We start from the raw sequence: 25,369 nt of genomic DNA, 5'->3' as shown, positions 1-25,369 counted from the left end.
TTTTACACACTCTAAACACTCAGCACATTCTACATATTTATAATTTGAAATATTCACATAATAGTACTAATTGTTTTTAATATTACTGTATTTCTTTTTTATATATATTATATATTTTTACACACTCAGTACATTCTACATATTTATAATTTTAAAATTATTTACGTAGTAAAGCTACTTGATTTTATTATTACTTTGTGCTGGTAATGATTTCTACTTTATATCATTCTCTGTGCAACTGTAACGAACCACAATATCCCCCCGGATATTAAATTAAGTATTTCTGCTTCTGCTGAAATGTAATGGTAACGTTACAGTACAAACTATTTTCACTTACCTTACAAATTCTTTTCCCATTGTAGTGTATCCTAAACTGTTTTTTTTTTTTGTTGTTGTTGTTTTTTTTAAGGGAGCGCCCTCTCCTCGGCACTTTCCGGCTCTTTCCGCTGATGTTGATGTTGGGTTCGGCACCGCCTCCACCAGACTGCTTTATGTCTGGCAGCAGAGACCATGCGCGGTCGCCATATTACGGAGCACCCCTCCCCTCCAGTCCCGTCACAGCACAGAGCCACAGCAGCGGTGCAGGAGGCTACATACTGAACAACGCTACCGCCGGGGAGGACCAGTGATACAGCAAAACCAAGACTAAAACCAGGACTCAGTGGGATGGATTAAACCTTTGTACGCCGCTGTTAATTGATCGTATTCGGTTTTACACTGATCTGCACTGGATGAAAGGTTGCTTGTTTACATTTTCTTTCCTTTGAGCAAATTCAGCAGCTAAAACGACTCGTCTGTGTTTAGCTAGCCGGTGATGGAGACTGGCAGCTAGCTAGCTGACGTTACTCCTCTGTCAGGCTAGCATCTGATATAAGGCTAACTTACCTAGCAGCTAACGAGTGCCCGTTTGTTTCTCACTAGAAAGCCAACAAAATGTTTGTTTAATAGAGGCACAAACGGACAACACTGGTAGTTAGCCGGCGAATTAACACTGGCATCGGTTGACGTTAGCTCGCTAGCTACTCAGCCACTAGCTTCTTTTGCCTCGCTAACTGTCACTGGAGATCGTGTATGAGAGGCTGTAAATATTGGCACAACTTTGCCTGATATTTAAGAACAGCCCGGTTGTAATTTTTATTTTTTTGATCGTCTGTTGATCGCAGTTTAGTCAAAACGGCGCCGTTAACGAACTGCAACCTTATTGCATACTGTCAGAGACCAACTACCCCCCGGATCCTCTCGAAATGCATCATCCGGACCCTGCAGGAGACTCTGGCAGTGTTAGAAAGATGGCGCACCCGGCTGTCTTTCACAGAAGGGGTAGCAATACAGGCAGCGGGAGCGGCTCCACGCTGTCGGCACCGGCAAACCAGGTGGTCAATAACAGCCACGTCCCAGCCGATGATTACCAACCCTCCCTGTTGATCCAGTGCCAACCTCCTGCTGGTTCATCCTCCCCGGGTCCCCACCACATCCCACCCCACAGCCTGAACCTGCAGCCCCAGCCCACACAGCCCACCGGAGCTCAGATAAAGAAGAAGAGTGGCTTCCAGATCACAAGTGTGACTCCAGCACAAATATCTGTGAGTACCAACAACAGTATTGCAGAGGACACAGAGAGCTACGATGACCTGGATGAGTCCCACACAGAGGATCTGTCTTCTTCGGAAATCCTGGATGTGTCCCTCTCCCGCGCTAACGATGTAGTGGGAGCAGAGAGGAGCTCGTCAGAGGAGACGCTGAATAATTTCCACGATGCTGAGACCCCTGGAGCTGTCTCCCCTAACCAGCCCTCACACCCCCATGCCCTGAACCAGCAGCATGGTGGGGCCATGGTGAATGGGACTGTGCACCATCCTCATCATCCTAACCATGCCCAGGGATACCCGCTGTCCTCTGGGCCTGGGAGCATCCCATCTGCCCTCGCTTCTGGACCTTGTGTCACCCAGAAAATGCCTTCTAACGTGGGGGTCCCTCAAGAGAATGTTTCCCAGGCTGCCCCCCCAAGTATTGTGGCTCAGCCCGTGGGGGTTGCGGCCCCGGGTTCTGTCCCTGGAATGCACAGCTCTGCTACAGGCACTACAGTTAGCATAGTTAATCCCCAGACCAGCACTGTTAGTAATGTGAATATGTTAAGCTCTGCCAACGTGCCTGTGAGAGGGGGGATCAGCACGAGTGCTAGCAGTAGCAGTGGTGGCTTTCCTCTCAATGTGATGAGCAGCAGCGGGGGGAGTGGAGGTGGAGGTGGCGCTGCTGCAGCCGGGGGTAACCTCATAACCACCACTAATGTCAGCATGATCCAGCAACACCAAAACATCAACTCCAACATGATTACTACGACTACTGCTGCTGCTTTCAGTGCCTCTGGAGGGATGGGGCTCTCCAGTGGGATCCAGGGAAGAGTTGGGTCTGCTGTGAGTGCCCCTGTCACAGCTGTGGCCACAGCCCCTGCACCATCTGCTCCTGCCCCAGCTCCTGCCCCTGCAGTGACTACCACCAGTTCCCGCTTCAGGGTGGTGAAGCTGGACTCTAGCTCTGAACCCTTTAAGAAGGGCAGATGGACATGCACTGAATTCTATGACAAGGAGACCCCGGTCTCTGCTCCCAGCTCTGCTGCATCTGATACCGGGTCGGTCAGCATGCGTCAGTTTGTTTCTGAGAGCTTTGCTGGGGCCTCAGAGAGGGAAAGCACAAGTGGTAGTTCTGTGAGCAGCACTATGAGTACATTGAGCCATTATACTGAGAGTGTGTGCAGTGGAGAGGCTGGGGGACCCCCAGTTGCCCAGCATGCCCAGGATTACGCCTCCCCTCCTCAGGGCTTTCAAGGAATCCTCCCCAGTGGCTTAAGCATGGGAGTGTCGCAACCTCACATGCACCCCCAGGATATTACCCTTTCACATGGGAAGACTACTGCGGCCCCCTCGGCTCCCACTAGCATTCATCAGCCTGCTCCCATGCCAGGCCACCAGACCGCCAGTGGTCTCCCTGCGCCGGCGTTACCCCAGCAGCAGCTCACTTATGCCCAGGCGGTTGCTAATCAATCCTCAGGCTCCTCACAGGGCTTAGTGGGTGTTCAGCAGCAGCAGGCAGGCTATGCCACCTTACCACAGCAACCATCTGCTACCCCCCAAGCAGCCCCAGTGCAGGTGAGGCCACCTGAGTACTCTCATCCACACCAAGGTATCTCCCAGGCTACAGCTTCTCAACCTCTGCCCAACCAAACTGGATCAGCTCCCTCTGTGTCAGCTAATGGAGCATGTCAGATGATGGGCGGCCCACAGCAGTCACAGGCACTCCTTCACACACAGGCCCAGCAGCCCTCCTCCCTTCAGTCCGCCACCTCCAGTATGCCCCCTCATGTTGGAGTACCAGGCCTTGGCCAGCAGCCTCAGAGCCACCCAGGCCATCTGGATTGCCAGCAGCAGAAGCCACAGTCGCTCCCAACACAAATCCAAAACCCGGGTCTCAGCACCCAGCTGCCCACAACAGTCCACCAGAGCCAAGTGTCTGCACCAAGTGTGCCTCCTCCCAACTCTCAGAGTGCTCCCCAGACCCAACCACAAGCCCACAACACTGGAAACAGTGGTAGAATGCCCCCACAGGGTGTCCCGCAGAGCCAGCTGTCTTGTGTCAGCTTGTCCCAGGACCACAGCAGCGCCCTGGCCCTGGCTCATGCTGCCCAGGCCAGCGCCCTCTACGCCAGTCTGCCCACCTTCACCACCACTCAGCTGCAGGATGCCCAGCGGCTGCTCCTCCAGCACCAGTCGGCTTTGTTGGGGCTGCCCAAGCTGTCCGGAGGGGAGGCTGGCTCTGGATCCAGCACTGGCCAGGGTCAAGAAGCGGAGGGCAACGCCACTGCCGCCAGTGCCTTAACTGCATCTGCTGGTCTCAAGACGGTGGATGGAGAGGAGGATGGGTAAGAGATATCATTTCCTTGCTTTTGTTAAAGTGTTGAGTTATGGTCAATTACTGAGATGCTTCTGTTACATGTGTGATTAGACCAGTGATACTCAACTTATGGCCTGCAAGCAATATCTGGCTTCTGATAGGGTGCCGGGTGGCCCTTTAACCATTTTCTAATTCTCAGTAAAAACAGTGATTCACACTGGAAAGTGTTTTTGTACTTTTAGTATTCATAAGTTGCCAGAGTGCATAAAACAGCATCAAAATAGAGCCTGTTTATCAAAAAAAGAGCCAGTGTATGATCCCCACAGAGGTCCTAGCTAAGCCCACATCCTCAGATCCTAGAAATGTCCAAGAAATCCTTGAAATGTCTGAAAAATCCTTGAAATGTCCAAGAAATCCTAGAAATGTCTGAAAAATCCTAGAATTGTCCTAAAATACTAGAAACATACTAAAATCCTAGAAATGTTCCAAAATCCTAGAAATGTCCTAAATCCCACGAACGTCCTAAAATCATAGAAACGTGCTAAAATGCTAGAGACATGTATGAGGCAGCAGCAAATGGCCCCTGGCCTCTTGTCATTTTGCAAAAGTGGCCCCCAAGCAAAGCAAGTTGAGTATCCCTGGTTTTGACCGACCAACTCAACATTCAGAGTATGTTTGAAGCTGGATGATTTTACTGGTTGCTGTGGCAGCTGTGAGGAAAGAAAAGTGTTATTGTTTTCCTAGCTAGTCAGCAGGCAGTTGCCAGGCTGCCACAGTCTGTCTGTCCTCTGTCTGTGAGACACAGTGCAGGGCTCAGCTGGATGTGACGTCTCGTCTTTATCAAGTGGCTGCAGTGATTCGACATTTTACCTAGCCTGACTCCTTGCTTAAATCCCGACGGTCTGCCTTACAGGGCACAATTTCTGCTGGGTGCCCACTTCGCTGTACACACGCTTTCAGCACATTTGTTGTTGAAAAGCAGTAAATGAGGTGGAGGTTGTATGATTATTTAATTAGAGATAGAAGATGATGGGTAGCTGCAGAAGTTACAGAAATAAATCTACAGAGAAACCAAAACAAAATTTTTGTTTTACAGGCCATTTCTCAAAGCTACCTTTAGATGAACTCATAAAGAAGACATGGTGGTTTCCTTGTTGACATGAAAAGTGTAGCGCAGTAGTATTTTTTCCTTCACTAAGAGCTTATTGATTTTATTAAGAGCTCTCACTCTCTATACTCACTTTCTCTCTCACGCTATCTCTCTTTCTCCTCCATCTCTGTCAGTCCTCTCCAGGCACTATTGTTTGGTACTGATTTATGCTGTCCATCCAAAAGTCCTGTGGAATGTGCTTCCAATAATATGTTTTAAGAACTGATTTTGAGGTTTCAGGGGAATTTTAATCACCCAACAGCAGGAAATTGCCCACATTTCAGTCACTCTTACAATCTTAAGCTCATTTTCCCAACCTCAGATAATGGTATTACCTTAGTTTAAGATGTTTTTATACCAGAGTTATAATTATAAATATGTGTTGATTACCGGACTGGTTTTCATTGCTGGGAATGTAGAGGTTAACAAGGATGAAATGATGCTAGTTATTTTTAGTCTGTCTTTATGGACGGAAACTGAAGGATGGCTACTGTTATCACATGACATTTAACTCTGAGGAATGTGAAATCTATGGGGATCAGGTGGATTATTGTCTTTGATGATAAGTAGCATTTGGGTGAAACCAAAGCCCTTGTTTCAAATGAGAAGATTGTCTTGGTGAATTAGGCTCACGGCTCATTTCTCAGTAGTTTACCTGCTGTCACGAGAATGGGAGTAGGTGACAGAAGTCAGTTTTCTTATGAATGGATGGAGCTGGCTTATTCTCTTCCTTTCTTAACTAACTGATGAACTCCATTGACAAAATAATGTGCTAACTCAGAGATGACAACACCGCCTCATCAGCTGATGCAGACATGCTTGCTCATGCCTCCTTACACAGACCACAAACTAGGCATGTCCCAATTGAGCTATTTCCCCCAGATTCAAGATGTTTAAAGGCCCTGACACACCAAGCTGATGGTTGGCCATGGGTCAACGGATGGCTGGCCTTCGTCTGCCCTTTTCAGCTTTATTTCAGCCAACTTAGCATGTTGAATTGGGATCAGATACAACAAAGCAATCATTGAATGAATTCACTCTGATTGGTAGCCCAGGTCAGCGCATGTGAGGAGGAAGAAAGTAAACAGAGGGCTAAAGTCAAGAGGGGGTGAGGTTGAAAGAAACTCATTACATAGATAAGATAACTTTCTTCAGCCATTGAGCTTTTTAGCAAAAACGTTTCCAGTTAGTTTGCATTGATGTTCACTGACTTACAGTAAATATGCCTCTGCTCTTTCAATACCGGGTTTTGTTGTTAATAATAAAGTAATAATAAAATTTCCCTTTTTTAAATGACTACTACAGACTACCACTGTTTTCTGGTATGGAGCAGTATTTCCTTTCATACAGGCGCAGAATATATGTGATGGGTGACTGTCAGTTCCAGTCTTTGCTGTGTGTTCATGTGCAACTTTTTCGCCAAACTACAGGCAACGCAAGGTGATGCAACAGTCAGCCAACAGTTCTTTGATGTCTGTTAAGCGCGTTTTGGCCTTAATGTTTGATAATCTGGTCAAAGTTGTTTCAGTTTGTTATTTCAATTAATACACAAACAACAGTTTGTTTGAAGCATACATGTAAAAAAGCAAATTATATTACAGGGTTATAACTTCCATTAATATGAAATACTCAACCTCACAGAATTTGTTATTGTTTAGGAGAAACCTGCGCTCCACACTGAGTGCTTTTCATCAGCTGATAAACTCATCTAGCCATCACTGAGGTTGAGCTAATTTTCAGTAACTGCTTCACTTGTCAGTTTTACATTGTTAACATTTTGCAACGCTTTGGGAACTTGAGTTGTGTATGTTTTAGCATGTAGTCCAGCTTATGCTTGAGCCCCTTGGTATCAGTTTCTGTTTCATGAGAGTGTATGTGTTTAGCATTTATTTAAGTTGAGCATTAATTTAGAAGTTAATTGTAGATTTAAGAGTCTTGTGTATGAGTAGTTTAAAAATGGTTACAGTTTGGGAAAGAGAAAGAAACTAATATATATTTTAATTGTTGGCCAATGTTGTGTTGATTTTTGGGCTAGGTGTTTGAGACGAAAAAGGTGAAATAGCAGAGGTTCACTTGTATTCAGGAATCATGTGCATACTGCGCAGTGGGTAATTCGGGGAACCTGAAGCTTTGTCTTCAAAAACACAAGGCTAGGCTGCCTCTGTCTCCTTAGAAAGCTTGATATTTCTGTCAACAAAAACATCTTTAAACATAATGATATGTAATTGGGGATGGGCTATGATTTTGTTTGCATTTTTATACTCCTTTTGCCATGTATTTAGACAAAAGAGTTTAGTAAAATGATAAAGGCTACGTGTTCATATCATCACAGTATGATTGATGTCTATTATTATTGAATTTTTGCCATAAATTTGATAGTTGAAACCAAATGGTATTGATTACTCTCACTTTCCTGCTAAAAATGATGGTCTTTTGTGCAAAAAGGCAGTTAAGTTTAAGTGATTGCACCTTTTCTAAGGTCACTTTTTGAACGGAAGCATTTCTTAGACCCGGGACCTTTTTCCTTTGTGTACTAATTGTAGGAGGAGCCAGTCCCTCTCATAAAAGTTGATTTGTTCTCTGTCTGGTAGAAATGTATTCACAAGTGTGCTCTGGCTGGGGGTCTGTGCGCTTTATCAGTGGTTGTATGCTTCCTCAGGTCTGCTGTGTGGCTCCCGTCAACATATTTTCAGGCTTAATGTGTGGGATGACCCTGCCCTCATAAATCACCTCCTAAGGTATGGCTATAAAACACCAGGGTCTCTTTAGTGTGCGTGCGTGCGTGCGTGCGTGCGTGCGTGCGTGCGTGCGTGCGTGCGTGCGTGCATGCATGCATGCACTTTTCATTCTTGTTTCAACTCTTCGGATGGAAGACAGGGTTTAAACGAGAGGTAATGTGGTGCTGATTTACAAACTTGACCAGCTTATTTCAGTATGACCTCGGTTTAGGATAGAAGTTATGGTTTAACTTTAGATATGGTTTCATTTTCTTGTAAGATGTGAGATCTGGCTGTGAACTAATCAGATACTATATTAAGGCATGATGTTAATCGTCTTGTTTACAGTTGAGTTTGAATTAACAGAGTGGATGTTTTTGTTTTTGATAGTATAATTATTTTAGTTCAACCCGTTCTCCCTATCTAACCAAGTGTCTCTAGCTTTGACCTTTTATGTGTAAGTACATTTGAAAAAAGGGTGAGGGGGCCGTGATCAGCAGCCAACCATCGAGAGGGTCAAGATTGTGTTCCAAGTTTAAGCACTTTTGTTTCATAATTTTTGTTTTGTTTTCTGTTTCAATAAATCTCATCACAGTGAACCTACTATAGATTGATAGATGTACTTTATTGATCCCAAATTGGGAAAAAGGTTATATAAAAACATTATTTTAAGAACATGCTATGATTCACTATAAAATACTTAAACTAAAATATTAGATATATACTGTAGCATAGCTTTATACCAGTGTATATATATATATATATATATAAGGCAAACTGACAAATTTGTTGAAAAAAGTTTTAGTTTTCAGAATGTTGTGAGGTAAAGTGATGTGCAATGTTATTGAAGAGCATATCAGAGTGGAGTTTTGTGAAGACAGAAACTATACAGCTGGCATTTCTAAGTGTTATTGCTTTGGGCAGGAAAGATTTCCTCTTTTGGCCCTTGTGACAGTGAAGTTGAATCAGTCTTTTAGAGAAAGAGCTATCTGTCCACCAGGTGGTGGAGAAGGTGGTCAAGGTTATCCATATTGGATAACAGTTTGACTTTATGATGGTAATGACATGATATCCCATTATTTCCAAGGCTTCCTTAGAATATGAGTGAGACATTGACATACTTTAATCCCTGCTTTTAATGAAGAAGTCCAGTTTTAGATTATTTCACTCAAGCCTTCTTTTACGGTAAAATGTTTAATGTTTAATTTGTTTGTTTAATTTAATACAAAGATGTTCAATGTTACCACTTAACACTGGCTGTTGTCTTATATGAATATATAAATCTCATTGATAATCTATATAAATTATATATATTTACGTGCCTAACAAATATAATTGCATTTCTTTTTTTCTGCTAGTCCCAGGTGTCAAAAGCATTGAACACCAGTATGGTGTGAAATATTAGGAGTCAGTGCGGTTGTTCTGATGGAAAACAGCCCTTTGTTAAAAAAAAAAAAAACCTCAGTGCTTTACATTGATGGGATCACATCCCTTTCGTTACCATGAAATATAGACTTGCATGTATTTGCAAAAGTTGAGCCAGGTACAACTTTTTTTTTTTTGCAAAACTAGCCTGCATGTTTTTGCTGAAGCCCCTGCTGTGCCAATGCAATGGAAATGAATGAAGATGCTGCAACGCAGTGCTATTGTTGGTCTGAACACAGTCTAAGTGTGTGTTTGAATGTGAATGTGTGAAGGCTCAGGGGAATGTGGCTCTGGCTGGCAGCACGATGGCTATCTCTGCTGCTGGCTGTTTTGAATGTAATCTTCCCCCTGGCAGTGCAGGGAGCCAGTGTGTGCTGGGCCTGTTGCTCATTGTGAGGAGATCAACGAGATCCCCAAAATTCACAATACACAGAGGAAGTGACCCGACCTGACCCAACCCAACTTTGTCAGGTCTGCTGGAGCTCGGTGAGACCACTGAGGACACAGCAAACTGGACCAGATGGAACCAGACTGAGCAGAGCTGTGCATCAGTGTTCCAGCTCTGATAAATCCGTCCTTTGTGTCACTCCACACCATCAGTGCCCGTCCTGTAGACGGGTTCGTATGAGCATTGGCTTGAAGAAGGCTGTACCATAGACTTTCACAAACCTGATGTCCAGATGTTCCTGTCTGTTGTTCTACAGTTGATTTTAGATAAAAGAGCAGCTCTAAACATTGGCCACATCATTGTTTGTCTTTTCAGGCCAAATTGTCTGTAATAGCTGTACCCACAGAGCTGTATGAGTTTTGGAGCAGCACTGTCCTGTGCTGAATATATACATACATCTTGTGATATATTGCAAGATTAAGCATCATCCATGATGGCGCAAGGTGATATGGGCTGAAAATTATTTTGCAATATTTTCAGGCTTCTGTCTTTGTGTCACTGCACCCTGAAGAAGGCGCAAGCCGATGCGCGTTGGTGTAATTCTAATGAATGTAGCCCATTAAATTAAAGACCTTTTACATTTTTCAAACCCACTTGAGTGACTGCACTTGGATTTCTTTGTGCCAATTTTTTTTGGCCAAAAGTTTTCCTCTTATTTTGGACATTTTCAGGCTATATTTTGATACACTATATGTATCTCGATATTTTTAAATCTTCCCAAAAGCACTTCATTAATGCTAGAACTGGGAGACAGAATTGAACAGTGATTTTTTTGTTAACCGAAATTCCCTCTTTTATGTGACAATAATGTAGGAATGACTTCTGGTACTTTGAAAAAATATAACCACAATTCCATTTTTGATCAATAATCATTAGTAATGCTGATATTATGACTTAAGTGGGTAAAGGCAAGTATTAAAACAAGTAGAACTGAATGATGAGTTGAGAAAAGTACATACTTTACTGTAATGCAACCTTTAAAGTCAGGAAAAAAACAATTTTTATTCCATATCATGATATAACAATATCCAATATCTATAAATAGTTTTTATCCTGATACAATATAATATCTTTGTATTGCCCAGCCCTAATCTATGATGTAATATACCAATATAATGGTATAGGGGAAAAACTGATCTTATTCCTCCAGAGGATACTCATCAAACAGTCATCATAATCAAATTATATATGGTGATATTCTGTATATCCATGAAAATTCTATCTTGATATATACATATATATATATATATATATATATATATATATACAGTCCCTGCTCCACTGTTCCCTTTCATTTGTGCTAACCATATTGTGACTGACTCACACGTCAATCAGCTTGTTGTGTTAACTTCAGCACCAGGCTGTTGCTAACAGCGTAGGTCTATGTCTAAAAGTTTCCATGCAGAATTTGTGCTTACTAACTTTGATTCTGCATTATGTGAATCAATATAATGAATGTCAGGTTCACTGGTGCAACTGATGAAAATGTTTAGTCACACTTGACAGATTTGGTCAGCCCTGTTGACCAGTTATTATGTTTAGAAACTGATTAAATGTTAGTTTTACATGCGTTTACTGAAAACTAAAACTTCATACATCTTTGATAGACTGATACAGTGGGTCCTAGCTTCATTTGACCCATTTTTCCCATGGTAAAATTTTCATTTGCTTATAACAAAACATCAATGAAGCACTCAATGAAATAAATCTTCATAGGCAGTTATTAATAATACAATGTTTGTACCTGAATAAAATAACAGAAGCTGTTGCTCAGTACATGCTCTTGACATCCAGTCACTCTCACTTGTATATAACAGGGGATTTTGCCATCTTCTTGGTGTAACTTCACCAGAGCTGAAGTATTCAAATCACCAGATCGCAGAAAATAGTAACTAGTTACCTGGCTGTAACTTCATTTCTATGAGTGTACATAGGCCTTGCCATGTAGCAAGCTGTTATTCAAGTTTACCCCATTTATTAAATAACTGTACAGAACACAATGGTGAGCTAGTTTTCAACATGCTCAGTAATCTCAGGTTCCTTTCTTCCAGTCTTGCCCCCCTCCCCACATACATGGGGATTGCGTGCATCCATGACAGCCCTCTGAAGGCTTCGTTATCAGTGTATCTCACTGAGCTTCCCTAGTATGTACTTGTCAGTCAGAAAAGGGCACTTATTTCATAAGAGGCTGCTTATTCCTCTGATTAGAGCAATTCTTTTGTAAAGCCATTTCACTGAGCCGGAAAAAAAATTGAGATATTGTTTTTCATATATTGTTGTTCATATTTCTGAATTCATTTTGCAAACTTGAGCTTGGAACGAGCCATTTAATGCGCACTTAATACGCACACAGTTGCCAAGATGGGCCAGGTGTTGTACTAACAAACACTCGCACTCAATCAGAAAGTTACTGCGCTGTAGCAAATGCACCAACATTGTGGCAGTGTTTGTCTGTTGCCTTTTAAATAGAGCTCTGGTTTGTCCACAGTTGTGCTAAAAGTGTTTCACTAAAAGTAAACAGCGTTTGTTATTTGTTATGCTGCTGACACCTCCCCCACTCCCACCACGTAGACCAAGCCAGAGAACACCAGAACACAGCAGAGCAGCAACAAGCTGTGTATTAGCGAGGGAAAGGGAGAGCGGGAGGTCTCTCTACATGCTACTGAATATTTACTATGTCGTCCTAAGCCAAGCAGTAAAAGCATGAATGGCAGAATGAAACTTGGAGATTGTGATCTGTTCACTGTGTGTTGATGAAATAGAAGTTAATACACACATACCACTCACATTTGCATGTTTCTCATTAAATCACCCCATGTCTTTGTCCATTGCTAATTTGTATGCTTTGTGCAGTTGCGTCATTGATTTCATTTGTCTCTGCCTCCGTCTTTCAGATGGTTTATTTTTCCATCAATAAACAGGATTGTTTCACTTAAGAGTGTGGTGGGAAAACTAATGGCTCGTAATGGATGATAATGGATTGTGTTTTTAGCCTGCCTTTCATCTATGGGAAAATTGCCCTCCCAACCCTGAGCGAATACACAGTCACACACACAGTCCTGATAGTCTAACCTTGTCGAAAAACTGCTCCTGCTGTTTTCATTTTGGCTCCTTTTGTACCTGGACAATACAGGCAGACACAGTTGGATTGCTGCCTCAGCTATTATTTATTTGCCTATTTATTTATTGTATTTCCATTGTAGGGAAAATCAATAGACTGAGTCTCTTTGGTCACCGCTGTATAATCACACTCAAAATGGGCTGTCCCGTTGGGTTTCATGAGAGGTTCAATATCTTCCTCTCTTTTTGTTTCTAGTGTGAATAAGACTAAGAATAAGGTTGTAGCGCCGCAAAGAAAAAATGTTTACCAAAATACATGTTTTTTGTGATAAATTTATTTATTTTTCCTGTAGAGATTATTTTATTTTATTTGTATTTTTTTGGCTTTTATGCCTTAATTGTAAAGGATAGTTTTAGAATGTAAGGGGGAGAGAATGGGATAGACTTTCTTTTTAATGAAACAACAGAACATAACACAGTCAGTATACAGAGGATAGTATACAAGTAGAGCAATAAAGACGGCGCCAACAGCATATCACACTGGTCAAATATATTCTAAAACATACAGATATTAAATATCTGAAATTAAATGTTAAATCATCTGTATTGTAGAACTAAGGGCCATTGATTGGCATAAATTGTATGTTTTATTCATTACTATTTTTTCATTATTTTCTAATCACCTGAAAATAAGAACTGTTGTGATTTAATTACCCTAGAATAAGCCTTTTATGTTTATAGTGAGGAGGTCCTTTCCCATGGAGTCAGCTTTGTCATTCTACAGTAGCCCAGAATGGACAAACTAAACACTGGCTCAAGATAGACATGAGAACAGTGCCAGAGTAGGTGTTCAAGAGTTTCTAAAATTTTGTCATAGATAGAGCCTTGTCTTTTTTAACATTTCTGAATGTAGTGATTGGGAGGGTAATCTTTATGAATAATTTGGAAGGACAATTTTATTTGATATTTGTTATTTTTGAGAAAGCATCCAGACTTTCTTTAAATTTTTATAATGTACAAATTGGTTCCAGTATACCATATATGGAATAGACATGTTATCTCTTTGAAGTAAAGCACGTTTGGCTTATTATTTTGGGGATGAATTGAAAAACACATTTTACAACTGAGGAGTCATCTCAGTTGGGGAAAGATGCCTATCTGAGTGCCTAATCATATTCTACTACATCATGAAAAGCATTAAAGTTACTGTTGGAATGGCTTAGAGGTTTTTGGGAAATTGTATGTAGAGTTTTTGCAATAGATTGTTGTGCTGATTCACTTCTGATGAGTTTGCAAAAATGTAGACACTGAAATCCTTGGTTGATAGTTTGGTTGAGTGCTCGACGCTAACATTTTACAGCAACATTGTCAGGGTTTGGCCTTGTGCTAATAGCAATAAGCCGATATTGCCTATGTGATCTATAAAAAGTAATTTGTTGTTTTTAATCGCAGTGTATGGACACTGAATGCAGTACTTTCCATTGCAATTTAGAGTCCTTATATACAGTACTTCCCTAATGCCCACCAGCTTAATTTCTTCGGCAACAAAGAAATGGTACTCATGAAAACAGAGACTTTTTTTCTCAAAGAAGTGTTTCACTGCTGGAAAGATGATCTTTTTATTAAACTGGACTGCAAATATAAGGGCTGCGCAATATTGGATTTTTTTTGTCAGTACCAGATATGCTGATAGATAACAAGTACCTGAACTACCAGACTGTGTGCATCATACCATACGCTTCTGCTCTATCCCTGTAAAAATCAAGTCAGACTCTCATCATTTGTCAGAGAAGCCTGCAGACTGGACAGTAAGATAAAGGGAGGATTGATTCTGTCGTCGTGATAGTTGAGACATTCGTGTTATCTCCAGCATGTGTGGCATAGTTTTTGAGTAATGTATAGCACTATTAAGTGGTGCTGATGGAGGTTTCATGTTCAGCCAATCATTTTTATTTTTAGGCTTTAGTGGGCTGCCACTGTCATCCCCCTAAACATGCAGGCAATGTGCTGAATCATGGCCGGCATTCCTGTGGCCAGAACTCTGTCCAGTCAGCTCCAGGAGTCACACACACACACACACGCACACACACACACACTCTCTCTCTCTCTCTCTCTCTCTCTCTCTCTCTCTCTCTCTCTCTCTCTCTCTCTCACACTCACTCACTCACTCTCACACACACACACTCACACACACTCTCTCTCTCTCTCTCTCTCTCTCTCTCTCTCTCTCTCTCTCTCTCTCTCTCTCTCTCTCTCTCTCTCTCTCTCTCTCTCACACACACACACTCACTCGCATATATAAAGAATGTAGCACATGACTTTGCTATCGGCATTAGTATTCCTACTTTTTTTTTCTCTCCTCCATATCTTTTGTACTATTTGTTCTGTATCTCCAGATATTTGGTTCATTAGATTTTTGTTGTGTTTAGATTTGTTTTTTCAGCCTTATAATATTAAAAGCTGTGAATGTCATATAAGGATATATAGGCAAGTCATTGCTAAAAAGGTAATGACATCCTACCATTACTAATTTTCAGGCTGTGCACAAGACTAGACAGGCTATCCATATTTGTTAAACAGCAATACATAGTATAATCAATCTTATTATTATTTACATAATTGATCTATAGAATATCACTAAATAGCAAGCAATATCCAGGGTAACAAATTACTTGTTGTTTAAAATCCAAAGATATATTAAAAACTAGGATAAGCAAACCAGCAAATATTCATATTTGACATGTTTTTGCTTAAATAAATAATTGAACATAACTGTAATAAAAATAGCTGCTATCAATTTTCTGTTAAATCTAATTAAATAATTTGTGACTATTGTGTCAGCATTTTACATGTCAAAGGCAGAAAAAGTCTTGACAAGAGACTAATACATCTTTTCTATCAAATAAGTTCTGGTTCTTGAACCGGTTCTCTCCAGTGTTTGGGACTCTAGGAACCTTGGTGCTCTCTAGGGAACCCGTGAGTTTCTATTAATTTTGATCAGATCCCTTGTAATCCAGGATGTGTCATCAACAAAGGGCATAGCACAATGCACAACCCAAGGTATCAGTAGTAGCAAGGTATGGTATTGCACTTATTACTCCACTTATTACTTCACTCTTACAGAAATTTGTTTTAATTGAAAAACAAGCATGTATCGACTATTAATAATATCAACATTGCACGCTCTTTTTTCCAATGATTTCTCACTCATCATGTCCATTGTTGCCTTGCTCTATCAGCTCTTTCCAAACTGTAGAAACGTACATGTCCACTGATGTCCACTAATTGAATTCATTAATCTAAAAGTAAATTGGTTTAAAATGTCTTAAATCAGTCTTCAAAACACATTGACATTGGAAGTAGGATGTTATGCAATACTTTTTTTCTGAGGTTGCATTGTAAAATCACAAAATAATTGGTAACATTTGTATATTTTTTAATAATTCACTGAATTCCTCTTCTGGAACTCTTTATGATGGGAATCAAAGCAGTGGAATAATCCCACATACAGAGTGAGGCACACAAAATAAGAAATAGCTACTAATGCAAGGTGTTTCCCAATTCTAACCAGATCTGACTTATACACTGGACCAAAAATGTAGTATTTTATGTTACAATAAATGTTTGAGCAAAATTGTTCTTAACTCTGTATTTGTTTTAAATTTCATCCTGTGGCATTAAAAAAAGTCTTTAAAAGTAATACATTTAATTTGCCTTAAGGTGTAGGATCCCTGGTTGTGACATTAAAATTCAACTTAAAGCAATTGTTTTCAAAAACCTTTTGGATGGATAAAACATGTTTCCAGTCATTTACATTTTGGGAAATTATTCTTTTTAAAGAGGAAGTTTTCATTATTTTACAGAGAGCGATTAAAAAATCAACATCAATGTCATGTCTGTATGAAGCTGAGTTTGAAGGGTTAGCCTAGCTTAGCAGAAGGACTGAAGGCAGAGAGAAGCCAGGCTCTGCTCAGAAACTCTCCTCACAGTTTCCTGCTGAAATATTAGACCCAGTCTGATGGTCATCATGTTGTGTCACAGGGGTGACTCTCGATTTATGTGGTCTGCTCAGGTTGTTGGAGTCTGATAGTTTCAGGCTTTCTGCTCGGCTGTGGTGACGTGAGAGCTCTAGCCACTGAGTGTCTTTTCCCATAGGGGTTGATATTCATTCACTCTTGCTTTGTGTGAGCTAATCCCCTTTTCTATGCTCTGTGGCTGAATGAGGAAGGCTGCTGGAGGGAGGGGGTGAAGTCTTTTTGTTTTTTATCTTTTTCTCTCAATAGTCTAGCCAGCTGCTTCTCTTAATAGCATGAATCAGGCACAGAGACACTTGTGCTTTTTTTCATGTGTGTGTCTGGTACTTTAATGTCTGTGCACTGTCCTTGTTGTTTCTCATGAAATGAATTTATTCAGATAACCCACACAAATACAGTCGCTTCTTGCTTTTGATTTTAATATGTTTTAAGCAGACTGTGGATGTTCAGTACGGTTTACAGACCAGCTCCCCCCCGAGTCCCCACTTTCATTTTTGTCTTTTGGAGTAGAAGTCACTCAAAACATGTTTTTAATGAATTAATTAATTGTTAGCATAACGTGCCTCATACATTTCCTTTGGTCCCTATTGGCGCAGTCACTGTAGTTTTCATGCCAACTTCAGTCTGTCTGCAAACCATTTTCAGCTCTGTAAACAGTGCTGTACTACCCCCTGCTGGTGTGCAAGCTGTGATCTGCCCACACACACCAGGCTCATCGTGTATGTATGTGGGTCATGTGAATTCTGTTTTTAGGCTTAAAAGCACCATATTTGTTTTAACCTCGACTGGTCAAGTGACCGTGGGAGAGTGCTGAGGTACCACCGCTCTCAGTGCACTCTTTTAGGCCAGCTAGCTTTGATGCTGGGAGGGGAAAGTAAAACAGCAGTACTTACGTATAGCTCCTTTTTTTCTACCTGCTTAAACCTATTCATATTTGGCCAAAATCATATACGCAAGGTTCCCACAGTCATTAAAAACCTCGAATAGCTATAAAATTTACCATCTTCTTTTCCAGGCCTGGAAATGTCATGTGATTTGTAAAACTCTTGAACTTTTTCGTCATGGTCATGTAATTTTTTGATGTGTAATGAAGTTAATTGTTACAGTAGTCTAACGTGGATAACCTTCAACATAATGTAACAAATGTCACCAACTATAAGAGAATGGAAAAGGTTATTGTTCACTTTTAATACAATAATTGACATTTGGGGCAAACTATACCACACAGTTCTGTTCATGTCATACTATGTGAATGATCATTACATTTGTTAATGGGTCATTGAAAAGTAGAAGGTACAAGGTAGATTTATTTGTCATTTCGATTAAACATGGTTTAAGAAGAAATTAAATTGAAGGTTACCCTAAATCCCGCTACATCTTTTTGGTTTCGAAGGAGGAGTTGAGGAATCTCACAGCCTGCGGACAGAAGCTGCTCCGTAGTCTGGTGGTTGGACAGCAGATAGTTCTGTATCTTTTTCCAAATAGCAGCAGGGTGAACTTGGAAAAAAACTCATGGAAAAGATATGAAATTTTGCCCAAGAAAATGTGTGGGAACCTTATATACTTTTATCACAAATTTTCAAAAACTGAAAATGAAAGTGAATTTCAAAAAGGTTAATGCATTCACGTGCTTCAACGTCTAAGACTTGAGTCAGTCATGTGAGAGGTATTGAGGCCACAAAGCAGTTGCAAGAGACCTTAAACTCACATAAATGACTGTGAATTGTTATGAAACCACTGGGGTAAGGAGGATTTTAGGATAAAAGCAGCTCATAAGCTCTGTTGGAGTCAATTCAGTGGGAGCAGGTCATGAGTGGAGAAATGTTTTACAGACAAAGCTTATGTCTCAATCTTATACCTTAAATGCTGAAATGGGAGACTGACTCACACAGGTAGAATAAAAACATTTACTTGTAGCAAAAATAAGAGAAAGTTAGGAGTAGTTTGGCTGTAAAGTGCAAATATGTGCAAGTGTTGCAGCTTTTATGTCACATCATTGGGAGTCGGTATGATATGAATATATTTTTCATGGACAGAGGTTTTTTTAATGTCTCTCTGATGGATGGTAGCTGGAATAAGTCATGGAGGAAGTGTGAAGGGTCCTGTGTGATGAGGGTTGTTTTATGTCTGAGTGCCTGAGGACCAGGTCACTTTGAGTTTATTATGTTCAGAGTGGACAGAGGTCTAGATTGAAAGCTGTAACGTGTATTCACTGAGTCATAATTGGAAGCGGTGTGCTTTATGACAGGCTATTATAGAGTCTATGAGAGGCTTGGATGAAAAAAAACATGCTACAAGTCCCTCTAGTGGCTAATAAGAAACGCTACACAACAGTTATTAAATCAAATTATTTGAAAGGCAGCAAAGAGCTTAAGTTTTGGCCTTGTTTATTTTCCAAATAAGTAATTATCATTTTTGAATGCACTTCATGAGTTATTTTCTCCAATTGCAAATTAAGCCAAAATACTGTGATCGTAGTTCTGATAGGTCCCTTTTAAGTGACGAGCCTTTATTTTCTTCTAAAGAGGACATCATTTAACTATTTGTGCGATAACCGGGAATGACATCAGCAGTGCACATCATGACCACCTCTTTATGAATGGCATTAACTTGTAAAATAACTTTGCTTCAGTGAGACACCAAGCAAAACAGACTTTTGATTCATATTTGATCAGTGCTGCCTCGGTCGAAAGTTTGGCCGAGTGATTGACAGCTGTGTTAGAGACTCCTCAGCTCTGATTGTTTGTTGCTGACCGTGCCGCGGTCTGATTTGAGCAAATGGCACTAGATGCAGGAGGGGGAGGAGGAGGGACATGTTATTGTCACAGACTATCTGACTCATGTACTTTTTTCAGAATATATAGTGACAGTTTCAGAGAGTATAACCCTTTTTTTTCATAAAAGTTACCAACTGTGTCTTAAACAAGGATTCGGTCCTTTAACAGAAGCTCTTTTGTGTCTTTTGTCAAAGTTACATTGGTAGTAAGGCATTTGTTGGCTCTAGTGTTTGCCACCAGGTGGCAGTGTATACCAGCTTATACCTCTGAAGTCTCAATGCATCTTTTAACAGCTAATGTGTATTTATAGACTTAAGGTACAGCACTGTGTGAATATATAGATTTTCAAACAAGTCAGATGAAGCCATGAGGGTGTTTACCTTCTGAATTTTTTATATAAAAATGATGTTGTGATGGAACATGTTGCTTCAGTATTAGTTTGTGATTGAGTCAGCAGTTTTGTGTATTCTACCATTTTAAATATAGGGATAATTTTAAATGTATGTATACAAGCTTGTCTGTCCCTCCAAACCCCCTGGTACATTGTTATTAATCTGTTTCTCTTTTTTTCTTTCATGTTTCCCTGTGGCCTGCCCTTTTTGCTGTAACAGGTAAGGCTTTTTTTATTCTTTTGATTTAACTTACTATTATCCAAGTTTTACAATAATAGTGGGAGAACCCAGGTTATAAGAGGGCAGTGTTGGAGCATCTGTCTGTTGCAGATTTTCCACTGGACATGCTGAACCAGCATTTTGTTTAAAGTATGTTCATAAAGAAGTAGACGAAGTGTAGGAGGTTGCATCCTGTTTAAGGAGGTTCAAAGTTCATATTCATTGCGACAATCAGCCGCTCCTTATACAAGAAACAAGTTACAGAAAGCACCATGGACAAAATTTACTTTAAAGTTTTTTTAAAGGAATCAATGGAGATATTTCAAATTAAATTCTGATTTCTCACCAGAAGATGGCACTGTGGATTGTGGTTGCTTTTTCTGCATCCAGTCATAAAATGTGTTTATAGAGACGTTTGTATTAGACTTCAGCAATTCTTGCAACTCAACAGTGTTTTATTACGGCTCTTATTTAATAACAGTCTTTGTAATTTAATGGGAAACACTGGTTGGAGGAAGGACTGTGTGTGCTGTAAAATTACATTGTTGATTGGAAAAAACAGTGGAATTTGGATTTTATCTTCCTGGGTGGGTCTCAGTTTACCTGGATGAGCCTTAGGAAGAGTATATGTATGGGAAATACTGACATTCAACTGCGCAAACATGGCTTGGTTTTTAATATATTTTGTGATAAAAGCATATATTAACTAGCATCTAAATGTAGACATTTAGCTTTGTAAACATTCTTTATCTGCTTTCACAAAACAATACAAGTTAGCTTGGTTTGTAACTAATTAAAATAATAGTGTCGTTGCTGGGATGGTACATTTTCAAGTGATGGAAAAGATTTGTTGTTTCCCGTCTTGCAGACCATCTTAATCTTTGTCTTATTACTTCTGCGATATGCAACCCACTTCCATATAAAAGGCTTTGGCTTACCTTTTTTGTTAACATTTCTATTGCTTTGGAGGATTATGTGAGCTCACTTTCAGCACTTTGGCATAATGAGCTCAGTAAAAAACAAACCAAGTGTGGATGAGAAGAGGCAGCCAGTTACTGCAGGCAGATTGGCTGACGAGGTCACATTTTTGACATTTTGTGTTCTGCTTGTTGCGTGTCTGCTTGAAAAAATGATAATTCTGTCTCCCTTTTGTTGCACTTAAGGATAATGAGCACTGTTGTCGCTGAAACCAGTAAAATATTTCATTTCATATTCATACACATTTTATGTGTAAAATGTGCAAAGCTTATCAACGTTATCAACATAAATTTTTATTGTCTAAAGAGGTCATTTTATCGCCCAACCCGAATCCTGAATAATGGAGCAAAAACACACAGAGAAGCATCCCCTCAGTGAAAGTGGCATGATGATGGTGCGACTGTCTGTTTTGGCCCTCCTGACTGTAAAGCCGTGCAGGAAACTGTTTGTTTGTTTGTAGCTAAGCTGCGCTTTTGATAGCTCTGCTGTCGTCAAGAGATTTAGGGCCCTGACTGAGTCATCGTTAGTTAATCCACTCACCGCTCCGTCCTCTCCTCGTCACTTGTAATCTTGCATGAGCACACACACACACACACACACACACTCAAAAGAGAAGGCAGGGAAATGGGTCAGAGCTTGCAGCCTAATTGTTTCAAAGTTATTGATTTGATGAACTCGCTGTGACCTGTCTCAACCGCTGATTGCCTGCAGCCTGCAATTACCAAAAATAATGAATGAAGTCAGTTTGCTTTGAGGCATCATATACATTTTTGGTTTTCAGAGATTTTTGGAAAGGCTGCAACAAACTAAGATAGGCGGTAGCATAAGCTTCCTTGCCGGTGCCGCATCCTAACCCTTAAGTCTGTTTGTTCTGAGGGATCCACCCAAATTAGAATAAAGTGGAGCAACTGCGATGTCAGAGGGTTAGACAGAGAGAAGTGTGGTGTTTTTCACTGGTTATGGAATTTCCGAAACATAATGTATTTTTTTAGGATGTATAACAGAACAGGAAAAAGTATTTTACGAGGCTTAGGAAGTCAAGTCAAGTCTGATTTATTTATAGAGCTTATTTAAGTATGACAAACGTTCACTAAAGTTCTTCACAAGGAGATTAAATAAGACAGACACATGATCAAATAAAAACACAGGAATAATCAAATAAAAAACATCATAAAAAACACCATCCTGGCCTGTTAGCCCTGCCCTACAAGTAGAGGGAAAGAAAGTGTGACAAGGATGCCATCTGGTAGAACCAGTTTGGTTTGGTAGTATTTTGATTTTATGTCGAAATGTTGTCATGTTTTGTAGGATAATGTACATGTTCATAATGCAAAGTGGCACACACTTCAGCTGCATTTAAAATATGATTCGGTTATTGAAAAATTTGATGAATGATTTCAGATGCCTTTTATGATGTACGCAGTATTGTTTCAGACATAGTTTAACCTTATAGAGTAAATTTAGCTCAGTTTTAAGTTTGTTTGCTGACTTGTTGACAAGTCACCTAGCCTAAGTTTAAACGTCTGTTTCAGTGTCAGGGAAATTTGTAGTTAGGAACATCCCTGCTTTGCATGAAAAGTGGGCTTGGTGACACTTTTGGGGGCAGAGTAGGTAAACATGCTTGAAATAAAATGATCTAAAATAGATAAGAGAGATCATTTGTCAATCTCATCAGCTCACAGATAGAAACACACACCTCCTGCTGATGTTGTTAATTTTGTCGGCCTAAAACATCCGTATACGTTAAAAGTTCATCTGCCCACAGCTTGTACTGATCTGTCTGAGAGGTTTGCCGATTGTGTTGAGGGGAAGTGTGTTGAGACTAGGGAGTGAGAGAATGATGACTCACTGGACTTTTTGGTTTGGTGGAGTATTAAGAGAAAGACTGCCTCCCACCAGCTAACACAAACACATTTACGTCACTCTGATATCGTCAAGGTGGAGGCTGTATAGCAGCTGTGTGTGTGTAATAAGGCATTATGACCCAGACATCAGTTTGTAGTCTTTCCTCCTTCATCAGAATAAAGATGATAAGACATACCTGAAAAAGAGGATGTTCAACTCAGATGGAAGAGGGAGAGGAATAGAAACTTTTATCTTTATGAGGATCAGTTTAAGTTTAAGAACTTTAACCAACAGTTCACAACTATTATGAAAATAATTTTATGTCATATTTGCTAAAACTGTCACTGTGTTCTTAAAAAAGTACATAAGACAGATAGTATATGAAAAAAATCATGTCTCTTCCTGCTGCCTAGAATACACCAAATACAGCCAATCACAGCTCAGGAGTCTTAAAACACTTGTCAATCATGTCAGACACTGCTTGTGAACTAGAGGTTAGTGCATTGCCTAAAACTCAACTGTTTTCTAAAACATATTTTAGTGCATTGTTTAGCTGTATAAGAATTTTTTTGACATGGTTGACATGCTTAAAAGTAGTACCAAGCATGGCCCACTGGCCGTACCAACTTTATTTTAGAGATAACCAGTACAATAAAAAATGTTTCTGAAAACATTTAAGGTTAGAAATAGACAATGCGGTAACAGAATCTTGATCTCAATCTACTGCGTAGTTTGACGATTTGATCGCAGTTGATGGAGCGATTGACATGATTGACAGCTGCGTTAGAGACCCCTCAGCTCTGAATGTTTGTTAATAACTGTGCAACTGTCAACCCTGCTGAGTGCCATCATCAGATCAGGATTCGGTTACTACATTACCTTTTTCTCGTCTCAGATGTTTTCAGCAATATAATTTAGCGTACTATTTAGCTGTAAATGAGAGTTTGTAATTAGGCTGCAATGTTTATTAGGGACTAACCAAGTACCAAACACCAGCCACCAGGTGAACCACCTTTTTCATTTTACAGCTAAACAACTAAAGTATAGTTCTGAAAAATATGAGTTGAGAATTAGCCAATGCAGTAACAGAATTTGGATTCATTTTGGATCAACTGCATTGGTTGACGACGGTTCACGAGCCGTGATTGGAATAACTGACAGCTGCTTTTAAGACTCCTCAGCTCTGATTGGTTGTTTTCATTCGTGTGTTAAGGCCATTCAAAGCCCTACAAGGCAATAGAGTAGGCAGAGGAGTTGGATTTTTTTTAACAGATTATCTGTCTCGTTCTGTTTGAACATGGAGATAGTTTCAGCAAAATATATTAAATAAATATAAAATTTTTTTTATTATAAAAAAATTTTAGGTTACCAACTACAACTTTAAAGTGAGTGTGAAGATGTAGTTTCATCAATCCCAACAACTTCAAACTGGCCAAAGCTGACAGAAACCCCAGCTGACCTGGTTCCTCTGCAGAGCCTGAGGCACGACAGACTTATTTTGATTTAATGATGGTGTCACGATTATCCTCAGTGCTGTACATGACTTTCAAAATCTATTACTGACGCCATTGAATATATAAACATAGCTGTGAGGTGCTATTATTTAACAGTAGCCTGTTGGGAATATGCACTCTGAATTCACTTATTTTCAATTTCAGTTAAGTTATATTAGCCATTAAAATGAGAACCATGTCATTTTAAGTATTGGTCTTATACACTAGAGTTAAAGTAAAAGAGCAATTAGATTTAACTACAGCAGAAGAAACTTGGTTAAATTGCATTTGTCAGTATTTTACATAATGTTACATCCAGACATGTCTGAATAGTTTTAAATGTAATTACATCAAGTTGTTGATTCTGTGTTGACATTTCTATAAGGAGATATGCATCACGACATTTGGCCTCCAACCACACAATGTGCCTTCTCTCCTCATCTTTATGGCTGCGGCTGGCATTACTTCTGTCCTCTGTTGTCTGGACTCAGAGCGCTGTGTGTTCTTTGGCTGCTAATCCTTTTAATGCCAGGTTTCACTCCACATTACTCAAACCTGCTGCTCACACACACTTATGTAACTTGGAACTTCTGTGTGTGTGTCTGTGTGAGAAAGAGGGAGGCAAAATTGGAACCTACTCTGAATTTGGGCTGCAGTTATGCAAAAATATGATATTGCGATTATTCTGACAGATTGCAATATGAGTGGGAATTTTAGTGGCAGTGGTTATATATTAATTTCATTGTCACTGAAAACAAATACAAAGATGATGAAGTTTTGTTTGTGTATATACCAACAACTGTATATTAAGACAGGGCTCTCTCAGTCATGTCATGAATTTAGCAAAAATCATTGAAAGTTTTTGAATAGTCATATAATTTTTTGTGTGTAATGAAATTGTTACAGTAATCTTCAGTGGTTAACCTTCCACATACTGTAACAT

The 25,369-nt window shown here is 40.1% G+C and overlaps 1 protein-coding gene across 1 annotated transcript in view; it reads left to right on the top strand.

The window, feature by feature from the left end:
• Positions 1-465: 465 nt before the first annotated feature.
• Positions 466-25,369, top strand: part of LOC121948787 (TSC22 domain family protein 1-like) — a 39,866-nt gene continuing 14,962 nt past the window's right edge. Inside the window, exon 1 of the mRNA XM_042494253.1 lies at positions 466-3,916. Coding sequence (XP_042350187.1) covers positions 1,245-3,916 — 2,672 coding nt within the window. The 5' untranslated portion in view covers positions 466-1,244. The remainder of the gene's footprint in view (positions 3,917-25,369) is intronic.

Source organism: Plectropomus leopardus, chromosome 10 (genome assembly GCF_008729295.1).
Source record: "Plectropomus leopardus isolate mb chromosome 10, YSFRI_Pleo_2.0, whole genome shotgun sequence".
In the NCBI taxonomy this organism is placed as follows: domain Eukaryota; kingdom Metazoa; phylum Chordata; class Actinopteri; order Perciformes; family Serranidae; genus Plectropomus; species Plectropomus leopardus.
This window is presented reverse-complemented; position numbering and strand designations above follow the sequence as displayed.